The following is a 27,673-nucleotide window of genomic DNA, read 5'->3' on the forward strand; positions in this document are numbered from 1 at the left end:
TCATTCCATTAATGTAAGCTGCACGCAGCGCGAAGTCAGACACCAGGTCGTTACCAAGTCACTATTACAGCCATTACAATAAAAATCAGATACATGAGAACAAATTACATTTTTTGTCCGATCTAAATGACTGTCTGATCTGCCGCGACTGCTGCCTGACCAGCCATTCCTCTCACGTACAACAAGAAAAGGTTGTGTGCTCCTCATGCTCTCAGCAATTTGAATAATTCACTCAGATGTGAGGATGCGATTGGTCCTGCGACCTGTGTCTGTGCGGTCTTACCTCTCTGTATGCACTGAGGAGATAAGAATGTGAATCACAGACAAGCGGTACCTCAGGGAGGCTTGAGGAGTGGAGCAGTAAGGGTGTGAGGAGTATGGGGGGAGGGGAAACCCGGGGTCAACTACCTGCCCAGGAATGACCACTCATGCCAAGGAGATGTGGGAGATTTACAAAATAGGTTTGTGTTTTTGATAGGTGGAGTTTTGAGAGAATATGATAAGCTGGGGTTTAAAGTTTATTTTTGTGCCCCCATCTGACCACAGGTTGAAAAGCACATGAAACCAATATTAAACCGTCCCATAATAACGCTAAGCCGAGAATGAAGAGGGAGCAAAATCAGAGGCATATCGGAGAAAATGTCAGAAGTAGAAATGCAGACAGAATAATTTCAGAGCTATGATTACTTCCACCAGCATGTGTCTCCTTCCTCACTCAGACGTCGAGGGGGGGGAACTGTTTAATTCCAGATATTCTTATTAAATTCAGCCTCCAATATTCGTGGCTACATCTGTGACATAAATATCAGCAGCTGCTTAATTTGGATCGTATTTGTTGAAATTAGCCAAATATCTTGTTTTTTTTTGTCTGTGTTTTGTGCACCAGCTGTCTCATTGACTTTCATCACTGGTGATATTTCAGCTCAAGACCACCTCATGTTCTTCATTTGTCATAAAAAAAACATTAATATAAGACGGAATTCTGCATTGTGAGACATCTCGTGCTGTGTTGGAGCTCTTGTCTTGTGATTTTTCTCAGATGCTGGTAATGTTTTTCCTCTAAGAGTATTCAGTATACCACGATTATCTTTGTATTCCCCATAACCATGTAATCCAGAAAATTTTATTCAACCAAATGGACAAGCAGCTGCATCAACACAACAGTGTGTTGGTGTGTTTTTACACTGATAAACCTGATAAGAGGAAAACATGTTCAGGAAAAAAAAAAAAAAGATTATAGTTTAGATGACAAAACAGCTCTTCCTCTGTATGTGTGCCATGATAAGATGAAATCCCAGCAGAAAGATAAGTGTAAGACTGCTCACTTGGATGTCATTCATAAAGGCAGTGGCCCACAGAGAAAGGAAAATAAATTCTGAATAGGATGGAGGGACGAATGTACTTTTTCTATCCTCTCTCAGCGGCCTCTTTAATATTCTGTCAACATAAACTATCAAGGGTTACTCATGGAAATAAAGAGGCAGAAAGGGAGGTAATTTTACTTGCAGCCTACAGGTCCAATAATTTGTTTTGTGGTCCTCCTGGCTTCTCACGTATTCTGAAGGCAGCACTGCTCAATGCTTCAAGGTTAACACTGAAGTGCTGTTTTCATCCTCATTCCTGGAAAAGCAGAGTGCCTCAGTCACTAAAAGCTCCTCTCTCTGCCGCTCTGTACGTGTGTGTGTGTGTGTGTGTGTGTGTGTGTGTGTGTGCGTGCGTGCGTGCGTGCGTGTGTGTGTGTGTGTGCGTGCGCATGCAAATGAGCGTGTGCACATGCACGCCTTTTCTTACTGCCTACACACTTGCACCATCTATCAAAAGGTCCCTCTGTTCCCTGAGCTGGAAAAAGGAATGTTATTTCACCCCAAACTGTTGCGAATACAAACACAGGCGGTCTCTCTTTAACCCCAGCATGAGGCTAAGCAAAATCTCAGTCATGCTATCACTGAGGATTACCTTGAAGGACCTCTGTACAGTACGCGTGTCCCCACAACACTGATATCTTGACACCTGTCAAAATGAATACTATCATCTGCAGTTTGAAGGGCTGGGTACCAAACTTGGATACTTTTATGGCACCGACATAATTGCTTCATCACTATCTACGATTTAAAAAAAAAAATATGCTTTGTCATACTTTGATAGATTTTAATACCTCGGCTACATCCATTTTTTTTTTTTCCGTTACAATGCACAACTTAAGGCCCCTTTACGCAGGAGTAAATCTCATCAGCATCAGTGAGCCACAGCATTTCCGATTTATAGGTTCTCCCTCCCACAGAGATAAATATCCCTCTGTTTCAACTGAGGTAAATGTTACATTTAAACATCCGATTACACTCTGGTCAAACAAAGTTTTGGCCACATACCTGAGCTGCATGCGCTGGCAGCAGTAATTGGAGACTTCACTGTGCACAGCTTGCTTGGTAGGGTCTACCAATCACATGTGAGGTGTGTAGAGAACATTGGTGCATTGTAGCATCAAGGGATCACTTCCTTGCAAAGCCTGTTAATTGTAGTTATAGAAAACAACCTGGGTTACACTCTCCCCCTCAAATCTGCATGGAAACTAAAGATTTGTATCCCTATGTGTAATGTCATTTTCTTTTCCTTAAAATGGATATGGATCGGTATAAAAACACGTTTTAACAATACCAAGCCTTTGCAGTATGGCATGCTGATTCCAGATGAAAAGACTGAACAGTTTCTATGTCAGAGAGAAGCCATCTATTGGTTTTCAGCATATTACCACCAGAGGTAATACTGACAAGATTACAGTGAGGAGGACTGGCCAACAGTAAACGACAAAGCCGAGCTGAAATCTTCAGAATTGCTGTCACACCTCAACAATAGCAGGTCTACCTGACATGAAAACTTTAAATTCCCATCCATGTATGAAGTAGATGCTGGAGATTGTTTGATGATTATTGTTAAAAAGAAATGCTCAGAAAAGTCAGCAGTGGGAGTTACTTTGATGTTACCAATGACGGGCAGTCTGAATTTTGTATCATCATAAGGATTAGGAGTATATCATTATTTATCTTTTTGTTTCCCTGCATACATTACATTGTCTGACTGATCTGAGGGTGTTTGGTCTCTGAATGGAGGCTCTGTCCAAATCCCACAATGACAAGTGTCTTTTTGAAATGTTGTTCCATGGCCCATTGCCAGTGATTCCAGACTTTTCAGATACAGACTGTTGAGCAAATTAGCTTGCTGCCTGTCATCCCACCTATCAGAGAAGCATAGAAGATAGGTGGGGCCTGTATCTGCAGTGTTGAATGTGACAGTTTGACAGCTGAAAATTATCAGGCTGCTAGTTTTCCTTCCATCTGTGCTGTTATCCCCTCGTTTCTTTGGATAATGTTTTTCTTACCGCAGTCATCTTGTGTTCACTGCATTGATTATGTTTCTGTTTGAGTGCAGTATGGTGAAAGGAATACAAACCTTTTCTCTCTGGGAAATCCCTTTGCCCTGATGTCCCGTGAATTGAGCTAACTTGTTGTTTAATAAGCTCATTGTTATGGGTGAGTCAGCACTTGTTTGGATTTGTAGGCTCACGTACATGCTGTACTTAAAATATTGATCTCAACATCCCTTTTCTGGAAGTTTTCAATAATTTGTTGGCAGTGTTGTTGGTGGGGCTATCATTTTGTATATTTACCTTTCCCTGGAAGTTGCTTGATGTTATCCCACATTATATTAATCATACATTATTGTATACAAATGTGTCATCTTCATTACTGTAAATCTACTATATACTGCACATCTTCCCATCCCATCTTTCCTCATTTGCCCTGCCTGCAGTGTTTTTGACATTTTTTTTTTTTTCTTCCATGAAAGGGTTTTTGGGGAACTGTTTCCTCATGTGAATTTAGTCTAAGAACAGAGATGGTAAAGCCCCATAGGCTTATTTGTGATTTTGGTCTGTAGAAATCTAAATAATTATTTTTCTAAAGCCTACAGCTGTTATTTTGTAACCAAAGTTCTATCTTTAGGTTGCGTAATAACATATGTTATCTCCATGACAACTGACCAACTCCATTCACCAAGGAAAACATTGTGTGTGTGCATTATTTTTAGGCAAGTCAGATTTTCAGCTGCATTGTGACTGAGGTAAGAAGAAAACGTGTTCAGTTAAGAAATCCATTTAAATGGACTGAAGAAACTCCAGTAGATGCATAAAAAGATAGTTTATCTTATCTTCCTCAACATTCTTCCATTAAAAGTTGTCATTATTTCCATCTGCTTTGCCATTTTACTGTCGATTTTGTGATCTATTTATTCAGACACATCCATTACGTTTCCATGAAGTGAAATTAATTACGTACTTTCTGTAATACATAACTAGTTCTACCTGAAAAAGGACTTTGCTGCCTGATAGCAATGTGTAAGCTCAGGTTCATACTCCTACTGGTTATTACCACGGTGTGTATCATTGTGGCAGCAAAAGTGACGTGACGGGCTCTAATGTAGGAGGACAGGTGAGGCACAATGTAAGACACACTGTGCATCAGCTTGGAGATTGTATGTGAAATGTCACATTGAATCACCAAACCAGTAGACTTTCAGTACCAGCATTATGAATAACTTCACTGTGGAGAAATATGCAAACATATTACAAGGACAAATTCTTTGTGTGTTTGTCACTAAGTGAGGGGCATCTTTATCAGTCTACTGGAAAGTTATTTTTTCAGTCATTAGAAAAGGAAATCCACATTTGCCTGTAAGTGCTAACAAAGAAAGCACTGACTTTAAATTTGTACAATTATGAATATATGTCTCACCTTACTTTGTCACTTTCACAATGTAATTTAGTGACAATGTGAAATAACTGTACTGGTTTAACTTGTATTAAGTGACTGTTCTGCTTCATTCGTCCAAGTCTCTTCAATATGAATCAAATATCTTTAAATGGTTCCCATTAGCCTCTATTGTCCTTTTTGTTTAATGCTAATTTTCAAATGCAAATGAGAGCATGTGAGTACACTGACATAAGCATTTAGCGTTAATGCACCACTGTGCCACCGTACATAGTTTTGCAAAGACACTAGCATGTCTGTAGACTCTTAAGACATTTTCTCAACTTAAATTCTGAACCGTGGTTCATGTTTTTGTTATATTGTATACATCCATTCAGTTTTGTTTTCATTTCACAATTTTGGAGAGTCCCCTAAAGAGCTTGACATGACCTATCTATGTCTTGTTGTTATCAGCTTTGTAGTCTGCGTCTCCCTATATTTTACATCATTTTGACATTGATTGGTTTGCGGTGGCGCAGTGAAGTGATTAGCACTGTCGCCTCAAAGCAAAATGGTTCTGGTTCAAACCTAACCTTTTCTATTTGAAAAATAAAGAAACGGATTCATTTCAGGGATTTTGTTACCATTTGTTATTATGTCATTACTATCAACACGAATTTTCCTCTCAGAAAATATACTCTAACTTTTGGCATTTTTATGAATTTTTTTAAGTTGATTCTTGATTTCTTCGTTGGACCAAATTCCAATTAAATACTTTGTCTCCTTCTCGCCCCATGTGCTACTCCAGCTACTTTTAATTTATTTTCTGGTACTTTCTGTTCTACTATTTAATGGGTGACAATAGCCTGCCTCAAGTTCCTTAAATTAGCCCATCTCAAATGTCCAAAAGGTCCAAAACCAAAAAGGGTTTTTACATAGTAAACAAAACAAACCATGGCAGTTTGATTCAATCTGGGACCAACTCTTTTGGTTGATTTCTTCATCCTTTTGTCCAAACCATGGGCTGAAACACTTTTCACACCTGCTATTTTGGTTCAAACCAAATTAAAAAGTCCAAAGGTATGGACCAAATAAGGTAGGTGCCAAAGCCCACTTAGGGTTTTATCTTCATATTTCATCTTAATTACCATTCAGCAATAAGGATCACATCATTTATCTCTAGGCCCCCTCCATGGTGCTTGTTTTACATCATAAAGACATGATACTTGAAAATAAAAAAAATAATAAAAAATAAAAAGCACTTAAAAGATATGTTTCTCAATTCTGGTACAACCATTTTAGATGCACTGTATCAGAAAGGAGAAAAAAAAAGTATTGGCCATTTGTACGTTTGTGTGTGGGCAGTGAGGCTGAAATGGAAGCACTGAAATACAAATCAGATTTAAATGCTAAGAAGCAAACAAAGTCACTTCCTGGCTTGAAATACGCTGAATCACTCTTCAACAATGTATACATTTCAATCAGAATTAGTGAATAATTTCATGAGTGCCTACTGAGAAACCAGTAAATGTTCAGCCCTCTGAGTCTCTGGTGGCGTGTTGTCCCGTGTTGCCACAGTTTGAACAGATTGGATCAAACCTGACGTTTTAAACACTCTATTAGACTATACAGCACCCCTCTGGTTCACCCTGCACTCTGTGTAGTTCTCATTATGTCCCCAGTATATGACAGTGGTCAGGGGCCTGCTATCCAGCCAATTTAAAAAAAAAACTAAATCCATGAAATGCACACACAGATACACATTATCTAATCACACAGTATAGCATGTATTATTGAGCAGGAGTTTGAATAAAACATAAAGGTTAGTGTTTCCCAAATTATTCACACAGGAAAGGAGAGAACAAATTTCGGCATATTTGTATGGTGCTGTCCTGCAGCTTGAATTAATGATACTTAGGATTTAATGTTGTACTTTCAACAGGAATTCAGTCTTTTTCTTGATTAACTGCTACATACACGTAACACGGTAGGTTATATGCATACCATAACGTACTGCTGCAATAGTCACTTTTTACCATTTCCTTTTTATCGATGACTTGGGAGATTTGGAAGCATTTGATTTAATGCCCCTTGGTGTCAAAATAAAATATTGGGTTGGAAATGGCTCTTTCCGTTCACCGTGGGTAAGATAAATGCAGCAGAAGCAAACAGCGGGCTAATACTACCTTTAGGAAATGCAGTTGTTTCGCAATTTAACAGAGATTACCATGTTGTGATTATACTCCCTGGAGACAGGACCACCCTCCGAGTAAGACACACAATGGTTCCAGATGAAGCTCTCGTCAATAAGTCATCGGAGGTCAGCTTAGTGTTTGTGGGTGGGAAACCAGTGGCTAATCAAGTAAAGCGACTCAAAGTATTGGCTGTTTAAGGCATTAAAGTAAACAAAAGATATGTGAAGGACACTGATGAACACCGCATATAAGAAAAAAAAAGAAGAACGCATGTATCTCCACTTAAAATGGCTTTAAAAGAAATCACTGGAGGCTGGTCACTCCACGAGTTGAATTATTCTTTATTTGTCATTGCCTGTTGAGCAATTTACCCAAGCACAGTACAGTCATAAGTTTTAAGCAAAGCAAAGGCAAGTGAATTTTTGAAAAAAATGTAGCTTGAAAAAGCAAATGTATTGTCCTCGTGTTTTTACATGAATGAAACATCGATGTTTTCTCAATTATATTTAATGAAATGTTTTCTTTATGTTGACAACAGTGATAATTCCCATTCAACTGAATGATTTATTGAGAGCAGAGCTATGTTTTTGTTTTGTTTTTTTACTTTAGTGAAAATATGTTAACATTTATGCATTGTCAGAAACATGAAGGAGAGCTACTAGTTAGTCCTCTGTTGTCAGTCTATTCAGTCATTGCTATGATCCATCCACTCTGGCAAAAGCCAAATCGCTGCCGTGTAGACATCGTTGAATTTCAATATGGGCCGAACATATTGCAGTTGACACAGTGAAATTGAATTCACCGGGCAGTGTCCCCAGCTGGGGTACCCCGCCTCTGCCCCCAGTAAGGAGTGAGGAAGCCTTGTAACTGAGTGATATGATGTGCCCACTGGCAGCAACATTGGAGGTCCACTGCTTTTGGCAACAGCAGCTGAGAACAGCTGATCCCATTTATAAGCTTGTGACTTGGCTGCCTCAACAATATGGAATAGAAATGGCTAATTTCTGTAATGTTTCTAGTTGGGGACTGATGATTTAATTACTGCTACATATGTAATATTATCCGCCTGGTGCACTCCATTGATTAGATTCCTCCTGACTAACTTTCTAAGATACATTTGTAAATAACTTTGATGCCTTGAGCCATTATACTATTGCTATTATGGTAACATGATAATGTTGATGCTCTTTTTAATCATGATATAAAAACATTAATGCATCATTAAAATTCTGTGTAATTAGGCTAATTAAGAAAAACGGTACTTGAGGCTGTGCATTATTTTATGCAGTTATTAGCAATTACTTTTGTTGATCATTTGCTCCTCATAAAAATAACTCTGAAATGGTTTGAACTTTTTGATGGATGGCAGTTTGGTTTATGTCTTGTCTTGACCTCCAGGATCAGCACCCTGGACAGCGCCCTGGATCCTGCTTTCTGTTTTGTTGGTGGTGCTGCTGCTGCCCTTCAACCCTTGGTTAGCAGACAGAGATAGCATTTGTAGATCTAGCCAACATTTAGGTGTGACAACTGCTTAAGAGATATCTACTATCACTGCTGATAAACTGAGAACATGATGGAAAAGTTGGGTAGATTGGCTGTTTACACAATAAAATAAAACAAAAACGGGACACTACACTCTGCATTCTGACCAGGGACCACACACTGGTGATGAAGTGAGGACCCACTGACAGACTGAGCATTCTGTTTGAGCAAACAGAAAATCTGCCTCTTTTTTTTTTCATGCATTTGCAGATACTTTTTTCACTATTGGTTTACATTATGCTATGTACTGTATAGGTTAGGTTAGGTTAGGTAGTTACTTTATTAATCCCCGAGGGGAAATTTTTTCGCTACAGCAGCATACAGAAGCAACAAGATAATAATAGAACAATAGAAAAGCAATAGAATAGCAGTAAAATTATAAAATATAAAATATAAAATGCACAGTATATATAGTGTATACAGTACAGTATATATCTATATATATTATATACAAACAACCAAAAAACACAGTCAACAGTATTATTTTGCCAGAGGTGAGTTATTGTACAGTCTTATTGTGGTCGGCAGGAATGATCTCCTGTATCTGTCCTTGTGACAGCGGAGCTGGAGGAGTCTTTTGGAGAAAGTGCTCCACTGTCCCTGCAGCAGGTGGTGGAGAGGGTGGTCAGGATTATCCAATATGGATAATAGTTTGTTCAGCGTCCTCCTCTCTACCACCTTTTCCACTCTGTCCAGTTTGCAGCCAATGATGGAGCCGGCCTTCTTAACCAATTTGTTAAGTCTGTTGGTGTCACCGGCTCCAATGCTGCCACCCCTCCCCTCCTCCCCCAGCAGACCACAGCAAAGTACAATGCACTGGCCACAACAGACTGGTAGAACATCTCCAACATCTTGCTGCACACATTGAAGGATCGAAGTTTCCTCAAGAAAAAGAGTTGACTCATCCCCTTTTTGTAGACAGCGTTGATGTTGGTCTTCCAGTTCAGTCTGTTGTCGATGGAGACACTCAGGTACTTGTACTCCTCTACCATGTCCACCTCCTCTCCCAGAACTCTCAGCGGTTGTGGAGCCGTCGTCTTCCTCCTGAAGTCGACCACCATCTCTCTGGTCTTGGCCACGTTCAGGAGCAGGTGATTTCTTCCCGCCCACTCCACAAAGTCCTCCACTACTGCCCTGTACTCGTCCTCCCGTCCATCCCTTATACACCCTACCACTGCAGAGTCATCAGAGAACTTCTGCAGATGGCAGGACTCTGAGTTGTACTGGAAGTCAGTTGTGTATAAGGTGAACAGGAAGAGGGACAGAACAGTTCCCTGAGGAGCTCCAATACCACTGACCACCGTATCAGACAGCACACTGCCCAGACGGACAAACTGTGGTCTGCCTGTCAGGTAGTCAGTGATCCAGGAGACGGTGGACGTGTCCACCCCCACCACCCGCAGCTTCTCACTCAGTAGCAGTGGTTGGATGGTGTTGAATGCACTGGAGAAATCAAAGAAAGTGATTCTCACAGTCACCGGTTCCATTCAGGTGAGACTGAGCTCGTTGCAGCAGGTAGATGAGGGCATCGTCCACTCCCACATGAGGCTGGTACGCAAATTGCAGCGGGTCCAGTGAAGATTTCACCAGCGGCCTGAGGTGGGCCAAGACCAGCCTCTCCAGCACCTTCATCACATGAGATGTGAGGGCAACCAGTCGGTAGTCGTTGAGGCCAGATGGAGTCGTCTTCTTCGGTACAAGAACCAGGCAGGACGTCTTCCACAGCACCGTCTTCCTCCTGCTTCAGGCTCAGGTTGAAGAGGTGTTGTAGGACCTCAGCCAGCTGGACGGCGCAGGTCTTCAGGACCCCGGGGCCGATGCCGTCAGGCCCTGCAGCCTTGCGCTGGTGGAGTCTCTCCAGCTGTCTCCTAACCTGGCCAGTCGTCACAGAGAGGGGTGTGTGTGTGTGTGTGTGTGTGTGTGTGTGTGTGTGTGTGTGAGGGTGGGGGGGGGGGGGGGGGGGTCAAGGTGTCAATGGAGGAAGAGCCCTTTGAGATTGAGGGCTCTATGCAGTTAACCAGGGGGTATACTGCTTCTATGCAGTCATACACTTACTGAAAGAGCTGATTTTCCATTGGGTTATGGGATAACAAGCAGTAGCTTGGCAGGCATGCTTTCGGCTTTGATGTGATATTGATTGCACCTATTTGAGACTTCATGAATATCTACTGGCTCTTAACAAGCTCTGATGTTCTTAAGGTCTCGAGAACACCTCATTGAAAACAAGGAATCCGCATTTCAAACAGATTACTATTATATATTCACAGGGAACTATTCTACTATTGCTCCAAGACACACAGAAAGTGAGGGACTCACTCACAGGCTCAACAGATACCATCAAACCCTCGTCTTTGACAAAGCTGATGAACAGCATGTCTTTAACTATCATCTTTGAGATGAGAACCTCTGTTTGTTCTGAATGTCTAACTTTGAACTTTATTGGCGTAGTGGCAAATGTAGCCATGATTTTTTAATTTTTTTTTGTATCTGTGGATGAATCGTCTGCTTACTACTTTGCTCTTAAATGAGTAGGCCTAGCTGTGGTGGACTTCAGAGTTTGCACTGCACCTCATTTTAGTTCATTTTTTAAAAGGATTTCTAGTCACAAATTCTTGACTACTGTTGTCATCTTTAGATTTTTCTATTGTTTGTACTGTAACATCTAATCTCACAGCAGTACACATATCTTACCAGAGATTGGTAATAACAGATTCTTCTTCTCTGCCTTTTGTTGTTTGATGCCGGAAGGTGAATAGCTTTGAGTTGCATTAGCGCCACCGTCTGGTAGAAACGCTTTACTATTGATACTACCAATTACTTTACGATTGAAAACCAAATGTTGGCCAAAGGAGGAGTCAGATCTGATCTTAGTTGCTAACAGTTGTCCTAATGTCACAAAAGTAAAGTACGTTATAATAAATTGGTCTGCCTCACTGCTCTCTGTCAAGAACAGATGGACTTGGCATTCAGCAAGAAATCGCTGACTCTTCTTCACAAGTGGACATCCTGCCTAACAAGGTCCTTTGCTCTCCACTGCAGCAGTTACACCCACTTTGAGGTTCTGCTCTGACAGGTAACCCATCTGACATTCAAATGGCGGCTTCTCTCTGAATACGACCTGCAGTATATTTGCAAGTGCATTGATCCCACAAGAGCCAGGGTTTCCAAGTGGATGAATTGGATGCAGCCAGGCAGTGCAGTGTGGTTTCTCCTTATTAACTCTCTCATATGCTCATTTATTTGAGTGTTGAAAGCCAAGTGGCAAAGGCCCCAGCTCTTGTAAGAGAAAAGAAAGCCCAGAAGTTTACAGATGAACTGAAGGGCCAGCACAGAAACGACATCCAGGGGCCGTTAATGCAATAAATGGCTCATTAGACGTAGGAGAAGCTATCCACGATGACCACCATGGATTTTCCCCCATTAAGCACTAATCCCATTTACAGAGTTGCATTGGGGCCACTCCAACTGCATTCACCTTTCACAGGCAGGAAGACACGAGGATGTATCACAGGAAGGAGAGACATCAATGTAAAATGATTTTCCCCTACTGTGGTTTGAATAATAGTTGTTGTCATTTAGTCTTTTGAGCTGTGAACAGATGCTGAGCAGGGTTGTATTTGCTCTGGGACTGTGGCCGGATGATTTCCAAGAACACTGATGCAAACCTTGGCATTTGCCATTCTGGAGGAAAAGACCAAGCATTTACAATGACAACAGGAGTGATGTGTCTCTCCCCGGACATGCACAAGGTTACGCATCCTGTAGGTTTGTGCTGCTCAATCTTCTAAAATCGTGGCTCCCTGGGGAAGATCAAATGGAGACACCAGCAGTGGGAGAAGATGTTGATTTTGAATATCATGCAGATGGTGATAATCAATGGTGGTTTCCATTATTTATGCCCACAAAGTGAGGTACATTAGCAGAAGAACTCCACCCAGCAACCGTGTGAGTGAGTGACTGAGTGGAGACAGGATGATAGTGGCGTTACAGAGTGCGAAAAGTCATCCATTACTCATTGAATACCTCACGGCACCACATCTTCATGAGCCAAAAGCACACTGGTTTGGATAACAGCTCTGGAGAGGGAATCAAACCAAACTGATTTCAGACAGGTTAACTAAAACGATGGACAATCCTGCATCTGACCAGCAATCCACGAACCCGTAAATATTATTATCCCAGGGGAATGGACCAGATGACATGATATGTACTTCTAGTGACAACCCTCCAGGACCAGGATAACTTTAACTGACATCAATGGACATTCATCAAGGGCTTTGACTTTCATGTCTCCCCAGTAGAAGTGAATTCCCCACTCCTCACTTGGGATTAAGGGGCATTATAGGTACCTGACCGGGTCAAAGCCCATAGTATCAGGGGGACTTGAACCACCAATTTATGGGATGAATACGATGTTATAGAGTAGTTAGATGCCTGCATTGTGTCACTGGAACCAAAAGCAAAAAGATAATCATTATTTAAGGTGTAATTTTAAGATTATATTATATATAAAAATGTAATTTGAAGATTAACAGTACATGGGTAAATTATGGATGCTATTCTACTTGTATTCATTTTTAATACAAGAAACTTAATACTAAACAAAAAGCAAAATGTTTCTTCATGTTGAATGCAGAAATGTCTTTATTCTGGGAGCATTTGTAGTCTAGAGAAAATCTCCTGGAAACTTTACACCAACTCTGTTTTCAAAAATCTAAGTATTACACAACTGAAACAAATATTTCAATGATTAGATTCCCCAGCTGGAAATTCTCAGATTTTTTTTTTTCTTCATAAGACTCTTCAAATGCTTGAGTGGGGGTAAAAGGAGCACAGTCAATTCCTGGGAGGGAACAACAACTGTCAACAGCCTGTCAAATTCAAAGGCATCTTCAGAGCGGGACATTTCCTCTACTCCTAAAGCAGTAAACAATGCAGACTCATCATACACATTAGCAAAGCCACTAACAACCCCCCCCCCCCCCCCCCCCCCAAAAAAAAAAAAAAAAAATAGTGAAAGAATTTGATCTCTGCATATAAACAAGCATGCAGATGTCACATTGTTGAAATTGTCTTTGTTAGCTCCTGTTATTTATGAAAATCAATTGAAAAAAACAACCTCAGGGTAATGGAAATTGTTATTGTGAAAACAGTGCATTCAGAAGTGTATAATTTTGGTGTCGTTTTGGGAACGCGAGGAGTTTTACATTTTTATTTGCCATGTGCCATCAGCAGTTTAGACTAGAATGAACGATGTTGTTTGGGATTTTGTAGTAGTGATCGTGGGGTTTTGGATCTTGAACCGCGAGAAACCACAAGAAAAGAGCAGCAGATTTTTTTCCTTTTTTTTTCTTTTCTTTTTCTTTTACCCCTTTTCACCCTCCTTCTTTCTTTCCCACTCAAAGTTTCAGGGATTAATATTACAGTATATATCCACCACATTTTGTAATGATGAATGATTTTCTTGAACTCGTTGACTACTCTCTTTCCTTGTTTAATAAGAATCAATTATGTTCTAAAGCAGCAGATGGCAGTTGAAATAATGCCACAACCTTACTTAACTTGAAGCAACAATGCACAAGAAAGCAAACAGTATTTGTCAACTTCTGTTTTCTGCAACACACAAAAAATGAGGCTGAATTCTGTGCCACTTTGAGAACATTTGATACATTTGTCTGAGACAACTAAAAGTCTGATTAACCCTTCATCAAGTACAAATGTTTTAAATGAGCTCCTTTTCTGTTAAAAATTAATTGAGGAAAACCGGGAAGTCACACTTCAATAATGTAAGGGCACTTATGCGCCTCTGTTGATGACAAAATGTGACTGCAATTAAGACATTGATGCCACAAATGATTTATTTTTCTATTTTTTTTATTTCTTTTTTTGCCTCCTCAAAACATGAATACGGAGAATCTTAAGGGCTCCGGGTGCGACAGCATTGAAAACACATTTAACAAGAGAAATAAATCCATTTTCATATGCACACAGTATTTTTGGTGTTTATCTTGTTGCACTCATCTTCTCCAAAGACCATATCCCTGATTGCTACATTAGAGGCTTTTAACCAAACGCTTAATCTGTTTTTCTGCTCATATTTTCCTATCAGTAAGTCGCACTGCTCATAAACCTGGCCGCCTGTGTGCCCAGCGCACTCCTGTCCCTTGTGAACTGTAAAATAGGGGATTCATCTACTGCCCACGGAAGTATCAAGTTGAAGTAGTGCTCTAATTCGCTCATAAATTATGAGCCTGCTGTTCGGTTTGTTTGCTCGTGTGCCGCTGCTGGGAGAAATCGGGGTGGTGCCTCCCTCCTTCCTCTCATCCTTTCCCCTCCCTCCCTCGATCTCACCGCTCCCTCGGGTGTGTCTATGATAGCGCCTCTCCTCTCCTTTTCGAGCCGTATGTGCGTGCGTGTGCGCGCGCGCGTGCATGTGTGTGTGTGTGTGTGTGTGTGTGTGGCGCGCGCGCCGCTGTTGCTGCCGCCGCCTCCTCCCTCCGCCTCCTATCTGCATCTGCTGCAGAGCTTATAGCCGGCGCGCGTCTATTGCTGTCTCTCTTGTTTTTACCTTCCCATTTCCGCCCGCCAGAATTGTTCCTTTCTTTCTCTCTTTCCCTCTTTCTTTCTTTGTTTCTTTGTTTCTTTCTGCGCGCTGATAAGGTAGAGTCTTGCGCGCACCTCCAGCTGTGTGGAGTCTGGGGCGAGGAGAGAGATGGGGCAGTCGCTGTTCGTCACTTTGGAGTATTGAGGGCGGCTGTGAACCTGAGGAGAGCGCCGGATGGGATAGGAGCCGTGAAACCCACATCACTCACCGCGGATAGAGCGAGCCTCCCTCCGCCCCTCCCTCCTCTCTCACTCTGTCTCTCCCTGGTCTGCAGCCTCCAAGAACAGCCGCCGCATCATTTTTTTCAGAGCAGCAGCCCCCTCCCTCTCTCTCTCTCTCTCTCTCTCTCTCTCTCTCCGTCTCTCCCCCCCCCACCCCCCCCCACCCCATCCTCGCTTCTTCTCTCCGTCTCCCTCCTCTGCTGCTTGCACCACTGTGGGAATGCAGCGAAGGTAAACGAACCGTGGAGGCTCCTTTATTCCGGATCTATCATCCCAGTGACGGGACTCCAGACAGACAGCTCCGGAGGTCCACGGCTGTCGTTGCGGGGAATCAGCATGGGGTGGTCAGTTTAGGGGATTGGACCTGGATCGGTTGGATACAGCCGGCTACCACCGCCGAACAGCACCGCCACCCCGATCTCATTGGCGGATCACGTCGGATCCCTTCCTGCCCTGCCTCGTTTCAGTTCTCGCCGCTTTGGATTACCGACAGGTGGAGCGAAAACGGGCGGCCGTTCCTCAGGTCTGGCAGAGGCAAAGTTGAAGCAGCCTGCAAAGACACGGCAAGTGGGGGGGTAAGGGGGGAACGACAGCAAAAAAAAAAGAAAAAAAAAAGGAAGCCCTCCTTTACATCGGCTGTGTAAGGTAAAAAAAAAAAATGAACTCAAATGAAACCTAAGAGAGTAAAGTGATAGAAGAACAGTCTGTGGTTTGTATTCTGAAGACCCTTATGCGGCCGATAATCAAGCAGCTGAGAGTGGAGAAGGGTGCTGCCTTTGCCTGGCTTGTTGGTCTACGCACGCACACACGCACATGGATTTACAGCTCCAGTCTGAAGCTCACCACGCAACGGATCGATATCTTTCTCCGCTCTTTTTTTTTTTTTTTTGCAACGGCTTTTTAACAAGGGAGTGAAGCATCCTGGGATTTATCATCGCTTCGTTAGCGCTGAACTACCGTGAGGCGCCCCCTCGTCTCGCTCTCTCACCTGTCCATAACCTGTGCGCTCGTGTGGAAGTGGGTATATTCTCGTGCAGTTCTGTGTGTGTGTGTGTGTGTGTGTGTGTGTGCGCGCGCGCGTGTTGTGTGCGTGCGTGCGTGTGCGCGCGCGCGTATGTTTGGTTTGTTGTCCGCCAGAGGGAGTGGAGGTTATATTGCTTGTGTGTGCATTTAAGTACCATGCCAGCTTTTAATTAGTACTACGTGACTGTGAGTATATTGTGTCTGCTCTGCTTGCGGGGTGCTTGTGCATTACTTCATGTTTTATGTTCGTGTACATGGGCTCGATGCGTAGGCCTTTCTGTAGGTATTCACTTAAGATGCGCAGCATTTCTTCTGCACCACATCTCCTTCCTCGTTCATGCCCTTGTTTCATTTGGCCACCTGTTTGACCTCCCGAACACCCTAAGAGACGAAACCCTCCAGCAGGATGAGTGAGCGCTCAGGTGCAAGCACCCTGGCAGCCATGACGCTGGAGGAGCCAGGGGCTGAACAGGCATCTCCTCGAGCCCCGGGCCCTCTCCGCTGTGGCCCCTGTGCTGTGTGGCCTCGCCAGCAGACCTGGCTGTGTGCCGTGCCCCTGGTGATGGGCTTCGTGGGACTGGGACTCAGTCTCATGCTACTGAAATGGATTGTGGTGGGATCTGTCCAAGACTATGTCCCCACAGATCTGGTGGATCCTAAAGGCAGCATTGGACAGGACCCGATATTTCTCTCCAAACCCAGTGCCATGCCCAAGGGGCCGGACATTTCCACCGCCACCACTACTTTAGCTGTCTCTGCGACGGCAATGGTGTCGACTACCACGCCGCTAGCTGCGGACGGTACCCGCGCCGGCACCAAGAACTCGATCGGGGCCACCAGCAAACCACTCAGCCAATGGCAGCACTGCCAGTGGAGATGGCAACCGTGCCCCACACCTTCATAATCGTGTTGGCACCCGCACCAGCGGAACTGTGGTTACCACCTCTGCCACTCGCGCCACCCGCCTCACCCCGCCGCCCGGCGGTAAAGAGGTCACCCCTCGCAGCACTGTCAGAAAAGGAAGCAGCGCTGCTAATGGACGCAACGGAGCCTCTGACTCAAAGTCAGGACAGACCATCACCATCACGGCATCCACAACATCTACAGCTACTGTAAAGACCACCGCCAAGGCGCAGCCGACCACCTCCCAGCCGGCCGCCCCGGTCAAGCCCACGTCACGCTGGAATCACGGGCGCCCAGGCAAGGGCCCGGCCACCCGCCCACACCACCGCTTCCGAACGCGTAAGTTGACTTTTTGGAGTTGTGTGAGTGAGTACAGTCGTGTGAGGTCATCCGAGGACCTTGAAAGAAGTGCTCTTTTTCTGGGGCTTTTTGACTGTAAAAACCTTATACCTACATTTAACAAAAAACTAAAAAAAAAAAAAAACTCTTTTGTCTGAAAACTCTTGGTCTGAGAATATAATATTTTTCCTTTCATAGCCACATGGAAAGGAGATACTCCAGCAGCTTAACATTAATCGTATTCATTAGCAGAGGCAGATATCAGGGGATATTCTCAGCATTTTCACCCCTCTCGTCTTTATCTTTCACTTGCGCATTAATCCGATATGAATCTTACCTCCGGAGGAGGGTTTTTTTTTCCCTACACGGTGGTTTAAGTACATTTAAGGCAGGGGTCCATCTTGTAGAATTTTTTGTAATTTAAAAAAAAAATTTGTTGCTAGAGTTACGATGTCAAAGCTTTGTGATGTGCGCTGTGACCAAGGACAGCATATTTGTGCTATGAAAACAAATAACAGGCTGGTGAGGTGTCGAAGTGGGAGAAAGGTTAGCTCTCACCTCCTGTCTGGAGGAATCAGATACAGCAAGGCCACACATCCCATTTAGATGAGAGGATACTGGGAGCAGAATGTCGCAGGTACTGCTTTCACGCTGCAGGGAGATACAGAGGGAGAGAGAGGGAGAGGGAGGGGAAATAAGATGGATCCAGGGATGAGAATGAGGTTTCTGAGGACAAATGGAAATAGACGAGCTGTGAAATGGGAAGAAAGAGGAGAAACAACATTAGTTGAAGGGGATGGCAATGGAAGGAAGCAAATGAGAGAAGCATAACAAAGCAGGAGAATGAGGAGTGGGAGCCGCAAGAAGAGAGAAATGGCAGATGGAGAGGGCTAAGTAAAGGAAAGGCTTGAGGGAGATGGAGAGTATGAAGCAGGGGAGCTGTGAATTTTGCATATTTGGCATTGTGTGAAGAAGGAAGGCTTCGTTGTTGTTGATTCCACAAGGGACATGTTTTTAACATCACACGGAATTTTCTTTCCAATGTGGGTGGGGCAGGATGTGAGTGTAATTATGAGAATTGGGTATAATGTACAATTTAGTTTCTCCTCCAACTCATTGCACCCATTCTTATTTTTCAAACAATGTTGCTGCAACACTGATGTCTTTGATTTAATGCTCAATTCTCTATATTTAGTCTAGCTTCACGTCAGCTTCCTGTAAGTGGATTTACCATGGGAGTGAATTACGAAATAGATTACTGGTATTCTCTCAGCACGCTGCTCCAAAGGGCAATGGCAGAATACTATTATGAAAACTGAAAACTTAATTTCTCCACATTTCTGGTGTGGATCATGTGTTTGAACAACACTTCCTGTTGGATACAGAGCATCCACGCATTTATCAGCTGGGCGCGTCAATGGTATCGATTCCTTTGACAAACAGTGATCAAGTGACATCTTCCTTACCTTAGGGTGGAATCTTTTTTTCTGGGTGGGGCGTGGGATATTAATCAGGATGTATTTTGCCAGCAGTTGAACAGCTTTGGTGACTTTGTTTTCCCCAGCAGAAGAAGAACATTGGCTGCATGTGGTCAGCTTATATGGCAGGAAACAATAGATTCCAGTGGTGGCAAAAGTATAGAAGTGCTCACAGAAAGTCATTAGACTCCTCCTGCAGAATAATCCACCACTCTAGAGTCAATTACATCACTTGACGAAGAGCTGCCAAAGAGCTGAAAGCTGCCAAAGTGGGCAGCCCCCTCTGAGTGAGCATGAGGAAGCATCTGTTTGTACAGTATACTATGAAGGGCACAGCCCTTAAAAGCTGAACAATACATAACGAAGTTTCCCTCTAATAGAAAAAGCTTTCACATATAAGTGTAATTTTCTCTGCAGGTGGATATTTTTGTTAAGTCTCCAACCTACATGTTGACATCAAACAGAGCGAGGATGACAATTTGGTCCACTTTTTGTATCTTGATCCCCCATATTTGGTAAATGTTGCCTGTCATCTGTCAGGCAACAGGTGGCACTTTACAGGCACCAAAACACAATTCTGCAAAGCTGACTGAGTTTGAAATCAAAGGGGAGCGATTCCCCCCTCCCCCCTAATATTTTAGTAATCTCTATGTTACTAAGTTTAAATAAAAATGCGAACCAAAGACCTATTTTCAAATCATTTCTACACAGAAAAACAAAAGTTATAAACTTAGCAGCCTTTCTCATGTTTGTCGAAAATATTCACCTCGGCGGCGAGAAAGTCATTCATTACGTCAGTTACAGTGATAAAACAAGAGAAGAACCATAGTCTGTGGTGCTGCACCTGTCTGCTACTTCTGGAGAAACATCGTTAACATCTTCAAAGCACCGAGTAATGTCATTTCAAGAGCCAGGTAGCTCACCAGAGAGTTCTGGCAGTCTTACAGCTATTGTTACAGCTGCATGAAAGCTGTTAATAACTGTGATAGCATGTGCAAATTCAGACTGGGATTTTATTGTAAGACGACGCTGCAAAAAAGAAAAGTCCCCTTCTGCAGAAATGTCAGCACTCGCGCTGCGGTACTCGCTCTCCATGCATACACAGTGCATAATATGGTACATATAGCATGTCATGTTATTGTTATTTTCCGATTCAAAGTATAGTGATACAGTGATTTGAGAGCATGTGGCTTTTTCTTTTGACATTTCATTAATGGGTTTTTTTCCACCGAGGTTTCATCCTTTTGTAAAATCCTTTCGTCGATGCTCTCAGATACGCTCTGTTATCGTGGTCCAGGATTCTCATGATGTCTGTAGGTAATTTGTTCCATCTATATACATAAATAAAGTTTAACAAGTTGCTTCTAGTCTGTCATAAAGTATTAGAAACCCTTGCATCGTCAAGAGCTTTCTTAATAAACTCCAGGCTTTTATGTGTACATTGGTTAATTGGATTCACTACACTGATCATATTAATTGTTATGGTCTATTTCATGACATATATTGGCTAAATCTGTTAATCGTACGTACAGTATATTGTAAAATAGATGTAGGCCTATGTATCCCAAACTAGACCTCTAATTCTCTTTTGTGATCTGAATTCATATCGTTTCAAGGCGATTCAAACAACTTCAAACTTTAGACCAGATGAATGGAATCAATTTGTTGGTGTTTGGTGTGGACCAATAATAATGTCACTGCTCTTTCTATCAAGTCAATCCTACACTGTATATTAAATGGCTTCTCTTTGTTACGTTATTCTACCTTTGACTAGTAGTGCAGAGTACTGACATTGTTTCTATTGGTCAAAAATGATGAAGCATTATTGGTTATTATTTGTACTCACACAGCCTCTGAGCTCTTTGTTTTTATTCACATTACCTTTGTGTGCAGCTGTAATTATGAGCACAACAGTGACCCTTTTATGAAGTTAATGTTAGAGTTTTAGGAAGGAATCTTCTTGTAAAGCTGACCTGTCTTAAGCTTATTGTTTTGGTGTATAGAGTTGTGCAATGCAGCATATTTAAAGTGTACTGATACACAGGAAATGTCTCGGCTGATGAAATGCTCTGTAAAACATGGCTTTAGGTGCTTTTCTCTTTACCCATAGCCAAGTGAGCTCATATTTTATGGTAAGATGTGCGCCAACGCATTTATAATGATTTATAATGTAAGTTTCAGGTGATCTGGTCTGCATATTGTAGCGTCCCCCCCGCCCCCCATACACACACACTCGACTCATTGCTGTTGCTCCTTCTTTTTGGTGATGATCTAAATGAGTCTCTGTGTCCTGGAAGACAGACAAGCTTTGTCCGTTGGAGATAATGACATATTTTACCTCATCCCTTTGTCTTCTTTTCTCTCCCCCCCCCCACCACTCTTTCCACTTTTCCCGTTGGTTATTGTGTCCGCTCTCTGTGTCATTGTATTCCAACGTCTACTTTTGCTTGGCTTTAGTGCTCTCCGTCTCCCTCGTACTTTAGCTCCTCAGCTCACATTCATGAATATCTGGGCAGTTGCAGAGGAAAGTGGCACACGAGCGAACACAAAGACAAGCATGTAGAATGCGTGTGTGCCCGTACTCATGAATATATCTTCTCCTTTTTGTCATTTGAAGCCGCTACGTATCCGACTTTGCACTTTGCATGCAAGGCCCATTGGGTCAGAAGTAAGGGATATAGCAGGCAAATGGAGCAGCGCACAATGAATGCCTGTTGGGAGACCATGGGACGCTGTGCTGGCTCAGGGCCCACCCCACTCTCCTCTCACTTGTAAGAAATCTTCCTTAGTGAAGTGTGGTTGTAATTCCAAGCACATCTCACTAGCCTGATTCCAGACTTGTGAATTGCCAGCCACATTACAATTTTTGTGAGGCGATCCAAAGGTCTGCTCTTCAATGGAATTAATGGCTGTTTCCTCAGTTGGGGAAACAACCGAGTCAGTCAGTGCCTTTGTGCCGCTTGTGGAAAGCGCCGTATTTTGCGTCAGTGCCTTTACATTTTGGAAACATCTTCTAACGGTGCAAGAGCCAGAACGCGAGGAATGTGACACAGCTATCAAAGCTGCTGTAAATCAACGGAATGAAAAAAAACAGCTATTAAATCAAAACAGCTGTGCACTGAAGGCATTTTAAAAAAAGGATAAAAAAAAAAAAATGTTGCTGCTGTTCCCTACGGGTTTAATTTATCAGCTGGCTCCCTTGGCACTTGAGGAAATGAGTTGGTGGCAGCTACTTTGTCCAACATCTTGGAGCCACTTGTCTTTGTGGTCTACAATGAACAGATTTCCTGAGTTTGTTATCATTCCTTTATCCTATAAAATGATTAAACATTAACATATTTGATAATAATGAATAGTAAGCTGCCTTTTCATAGCTGCCTCTAATGCAGAGTCCTTATCACCTGGAGATGGCCCGAGCAAATTCCTTTCACAACTAGAATAGTTTAACAAGGCAAGACGAGTTAATCTATGCAACACCATTCACATACAAGGCAAATCAAAGTGCTGTAAACAGGCATTGAAATACATGAGAGATTACATTTAAATGACAAGAAAAAAGAGGCAGTTTAAAGTGCTTTAGAGAACCAAGTGAAAGTACAATTAAAATTGCATTTAAACAAGAGGAGAGAATTCTGAGGCACCAACAAAATGGCATTTGTATCTTAAGGGTCCAGCATCATACAGCTATAAAGTCAAAAGCCATTCAGCTACTGTGCCACAACTTTTTTTTTTTTTTTTTTTTTAGATAGGACGATAGGTAGGAAACCACAGAACGGCTCCAGAGACAATTGTTTTCTCTGATGTCTCAGAAAAAGAACAGGAATATAGACATATCCTGACATGCAAGCGCTGTATTTTTTTTATTTTGTTTGTTTCTTCTTTTTTCTTTTTTTCCTGAATATACATGAAGCCAGCACAAAGTACTACTGTAGGACCAGTGGAGCGTGTAAGGGGGATTAAAAACAAATATATAAATCCAGTTTTCCTCTCTCTCTCTCTCTCTCTCTCTCTCTCTCTCTCTCTCTCTCTTCCTCCTCTCCTCCTCTCCACCTCCCTCCCTCTCTCTCTCCAGGGAGGTCAAGCTCAGATTTGCCAGGCGGCCTCTGAGGCCCCTCTGTCTCTCCCGAGACATGCTCTGCTTGTTCGCCGAGGCTGGCCCAAGCAGGGCGGCTTCTGCACCGTGTGTGCAGCTGCAGAGATTTACAAATATCTTCCTAGTCTGAAAGCAACCTTATGCCTCAGCTTCTATCATTTTCGGCTTAATGTTATTTCATCACAAGCTGTTTTCCTTGGTTTCAGCTTGTGACTTGCGGATCTTCAACACTCAGCTTCAGAAGAGAAGAATGGTAGTTCAGTTCAATGTTAACATGTGTAGTAATAGCATCAAATGAACACATCCTAATACCAAAACGATAGATCAAGTCGATTTTCCCTAACTTCCAAAACGACATGTGAGTGTTTTAAGTGCCCTCTATAGGCACACCATGTCCCGCCACTTAACTGACAGTAAAGGTAATTTTACCGTTGGAGGGTACCAGCGACAGGCGCAACAGGCCTTTGGCGCCATGTTAACAATGATTAAGATCAGGTTAACTCTGTGAAAGGCACCGAAGCTACGTGGTTGGTTTTAGGTAAAGATCATTGGTTTGCGTTAAAATAATAGTTTGTTCCGTAAATTACGTTGGATTTTGTTTGTCTTTTGGTTTCCCATGGAAAGCAAGCCATCCAAAAAACAACAACATCATCCCTGTTTCTTACTTAATCTCTCTATATACTTCTTCACCTGACTTCTTCCATTGCTCCCGTAATAATTTCTACGACCACTAGAGATCACAATACACGTAAAGGTCGTGTAGATCGTTTTAACACCCTTCAAAAATCAAACGCTGTTCTTTCTGTTGTGAGGACGGGCTCTTGGTGTTGTTTTTTTTTTTGTTAAACTTGTGCTGTTGGTCTCCATGGATATTATTTAGCCCTCTGGAACACCTGTTTGACACAACTGTAACAAACACTTGGAGGCCACTGTACATCAAATTCTCATTTAGGTGTTCTTAAAGAAGCTTAATTTGTTTACAATGAATGGCGTCCATTAGAGTTTCTGTCATGTAACTAAATGTGCAGGTACAATATCAAAACAAAAATCTTTAGTTTTTTTTCAAATTTATCAAGCAGATCTCTTAAAAAACAACAACAACAAAAAAAACATGAACTGTCCAACTGATACTGGCATAACTGAGATTTATCCAACAGTAAAATATGTGTGCATATACTTCACGCATGCAAATTAATGAAACTGCCACATTCTGCAGTGTTGGCCCCGGACATTTAGTTAGCAGACACTTGACACTGATGGACACCAATTACAAAGCAGAATACATCAGTGTTTTCAGTGGGGATAGCCTGCAGACAAATTATCTTGGAGTGACAGCCGAGTGAATGTTTGAAATTTTGTGAGGCTTGACCCTATGCCTTTCCCATTGCTGGTGCTGTGCTCTACGCACTGAACCTCAAAGAATCAATAAGGAAGAGGAAGGGAGGGAGAGAGCCTCGAGTGAGGATGGCTGGGAGAGAAAGAGAGAGAGAGAGAGAGAGAGAGAGAGGAAGACGGAGTGAGAGCAGGAGGACAGAAACAGCATGTGTTGGATACCAAAGAGAAAAGAAATTGTTTATTGGGGCGAAGACTGTCAAAAACCATGAAAGCATGGTTCAGAAGTAAGGATCCAGCTGCAAGGTAAAAGCCATATAGACATCACAGTTGAGTGAATGAGCCGTGGCCAGACATTTTACATATCTCCAACCACCCTTCTGCCCGTTCTATTATTATCTCGCTCATTTTTTATACAGATTGCCCTCAAGGTATTATCCACATTTGAATTTTACAGGTATTTCACTTCAGTCCTGTAACCGCAATGTCTGTATGATGGATCCTATACCGAGCTGAATCAGCAGGCAATGTAAATCAATTGCAGGTATCATTGTATTCTATTATATCATACATTATAGATACCTTTTATGGCACCATGGATGTGTGTGTTTGTGAGTGTCCGCGAAACATTGTGCTCTGGACGTAGATATTGAAGACAGCATGTAGCATACTTACCTTTGGAAGCAAATAATGTAGTTGAATCAAATAGTTCAATCAGGAAATGAATGATTCATGATTTCAGTCATTTATCGAGCAAAAATGACAAAGGTTCCACCTTTTCAAATGTGATTTGATGTTCTTTTTTTTTTTTTGTCACGTGTGCTTGTAAACTGCATATCTTTAGGTTTTTATTGTAATATAAAGCGATATGACAGGGTCACCTTGGTCTCTGAAATATCATTGTGGGCATTTTCCTTAAATATAAAATGATAATGATTATAATAATTGCAGGATTTATCAAGGTTGCAGCCTTAAACCAAATATGTAACTGGACAACAGGGGCATTAGTAGCTCATCGTTCTATATTTATCATACATTACAACAATGCATTATGCTGCTGAGTGCATGCTAGATTAAAACTAGCTAGCTATAATTGGTGAATATGTGGAATGTGCTAATAACTTTGACAAAGGTTATGTGTCACATCGGTTTAGAGGTCCAGTACAGAACCTTACTGAGAGTGGAATCTTGGATTGTTGTTGCACATCTTCCTTCCCTGCATCAGGGACATTTGATCCTTGATATGAGCCTCTACAGGCAATACTTCCTCTCAGGCTGTGTACATACTGCATCTCTTCTCCTTCACTTGAACTGGCAGAACCCCAGACGCCACCCTGGCCCCAGCCTTAACCTTCAATAACGAAAAGCATACAGATGTTGTTGGGGGACGGTAGAAGACTTACGACCAAATGCTTCCTGTGGGAATTTGGCTTGTGAATGAAAAGTCACTGGCTTCTCTCTCCTTACAGGCAAAACCTTAAAGATACAAAAAAGAAAAATAAATTCAGCTGTCTGAGATGATTCACTGATTCTGTCTAAAATAAAATAATACAAAAAAAAAAAAAAGGATACTTTTAAGGGATATTTGACTCATGCAGATGTCAGGAACCGTAGAAGCTTGCTTACTGTAAGTACTGACTGAGGCCATCTTGGGGCTTCTTTATGTCACTGTGTGATTTATGTAGACAAAATGTCCACCGGGAGGTGACAGAGAGAAGAAGAGGTGGGGGGGCTGAAATATTAATATATGGGAAGAGAAACATGTGGACTGTGTGTTGCCAGAAGTGTGAATAATTGATGAAGCCTCCCTTTTATAAAGCGCTTAAGCTGTCCTCTGGTCGGTGGTCTAGTCATAGGATTTTAGTGTACGTTATTCGGTGTCTGCAGGCTGTCGTTCAGAGACAAAGGCACCAGTAGTCATAAGTGGCCTTTCATGTGTTCCTCGACACAAAATCAGCGAGTCACATTCGGCTTGCTTTGTTGCTCATTTCTCTTTTTGTAAACGTGGCAGTATCTCCCCCACGGAGTTAATTGTTGCTAATGTTTCCACTAAGAAATAAAGGTGTTCTTAGGCTAAGGAAAGAATTAATCATAACTGAAAGTAAACAGTGGGAGCATTATTGTCTCTGAATAGTACTATGCCACTTTATATCTTTCCAAACGCAATGGGAGGAGAGAGAAATGTTAATGGTTAGTGTGTGTGTGTGTGTGCGTGTGGGTGTGGGTGATTTCAGTCACATTCTGTCAAGCCTACTTGCAAACAAGTCCGCCACAAAGGGTGCTCCATTACTACAGTCCAGTCCTGCTTTCAATCGTCAAAACTCCATTGTTCATTCATCCCTCCATTCATTCATGCATTCACTTATGTGCAGAGAAAACAGTGACTTGCTGATAGCTCAAGAGGCTCTGAGATATAGCGGTGCCTGTGGCTGCGGCAGTGCGGAGAGGATTACCGTCCATCATATCTGATCTGAGACTGTTAGATCCCAATATTGAATTACGGACCCTGTGGGGTCTCTGGTTCCGTTATCAATTTGCAAAACGAATAAGGCGGAAAAGGAGGGAACGGGGATTGAACGTGTTGGTGGTGGCTTTGAGGCAGGTTTTGGTGGGATGCGATGAATCCAATAACAGCCAATTTCTTTGTTGGCCAGGGGACTGCAAGTGGCGACAAAGCTTTGGATCTTCCCCATTCACGTCGATAAATGGGTCCCTCATAGTGGTTATATAAAGCTTTCATTAACCATTATGAAAAACATTTTTATGGCCCACAAATCCTTTAAAGCCCACAACTCCTTTAGAGGAGAGCACTGCGTGTAAGATTTTAAGACATACAATATGATAAATGATGTTTTATGAGTTTTATTCATTTTAAACTACATTTCCTATTCATTTGATAATTCACGTAAAAAATAATCTCAGCCATGTTGTTATTTTGAAACTCGCACGTATCTGGTTGATGAATCAACCTCAAGGTATAAAGTATACTTCAGACACTATTGCATCAATTCCTCCAAACATCGCCGTATCTAAGCCTCAATTATTCCGGTACACGGACATATTTTAGTCACGACTTTAAACCGAGGTGTGTGCAGCATGTTGAACATGATTTCTCACTACCCTGCTTTGCACGTAGCATCTGGGAACATGATGAGCCTGCAGGAAAGTGCGGATTGTGGAGGTTGCAGCAGTTGGATTGAT

General features: G+C 42.3%; 1 protein-coding gene across 1 annotated transcript in view; it reads left to right on the forward strand.

The window, feature by feature from the left end:
• Positions 1-15,035: 15,035 nt before the first annotated feature.
• The window catches only part of nrg3b (neuregulin 3b), a 178,444-nt gene continuing 165,806 nt past the window's right edge, over positions 15,036-27,673 (forward strand). Inside the window, 2 exon segments of the mRNA XM_069155567.1 lie at positions 15,036-17,132; positions 17,134-17,569. Of these exon segments, the coding sequence (XP_069011668.1) occupies positions 16,734-17,132; positions 17,134-17,569 (835 nt within the window). The 5' untranslated portion in view covers positions 15,036-16,733.

This window comes from Embiotoca jacksoni, unplaced genomic scaffold, assembly GCF_022577435.1.
Source record: "Embiotoca jacksoni isolate LCO1_2020_lvr unplaced genomic scaffold, fEmbJac1.0.p SCAF_20, whole genome shotgun sequence".
Classification (NCBI taxonomy): domain Eukaryota; kingdom Metazoa; phylum Chordata; class Actinopteri; family Embiotocidae; genus Embiotoca; species Embiotoca jacksoni.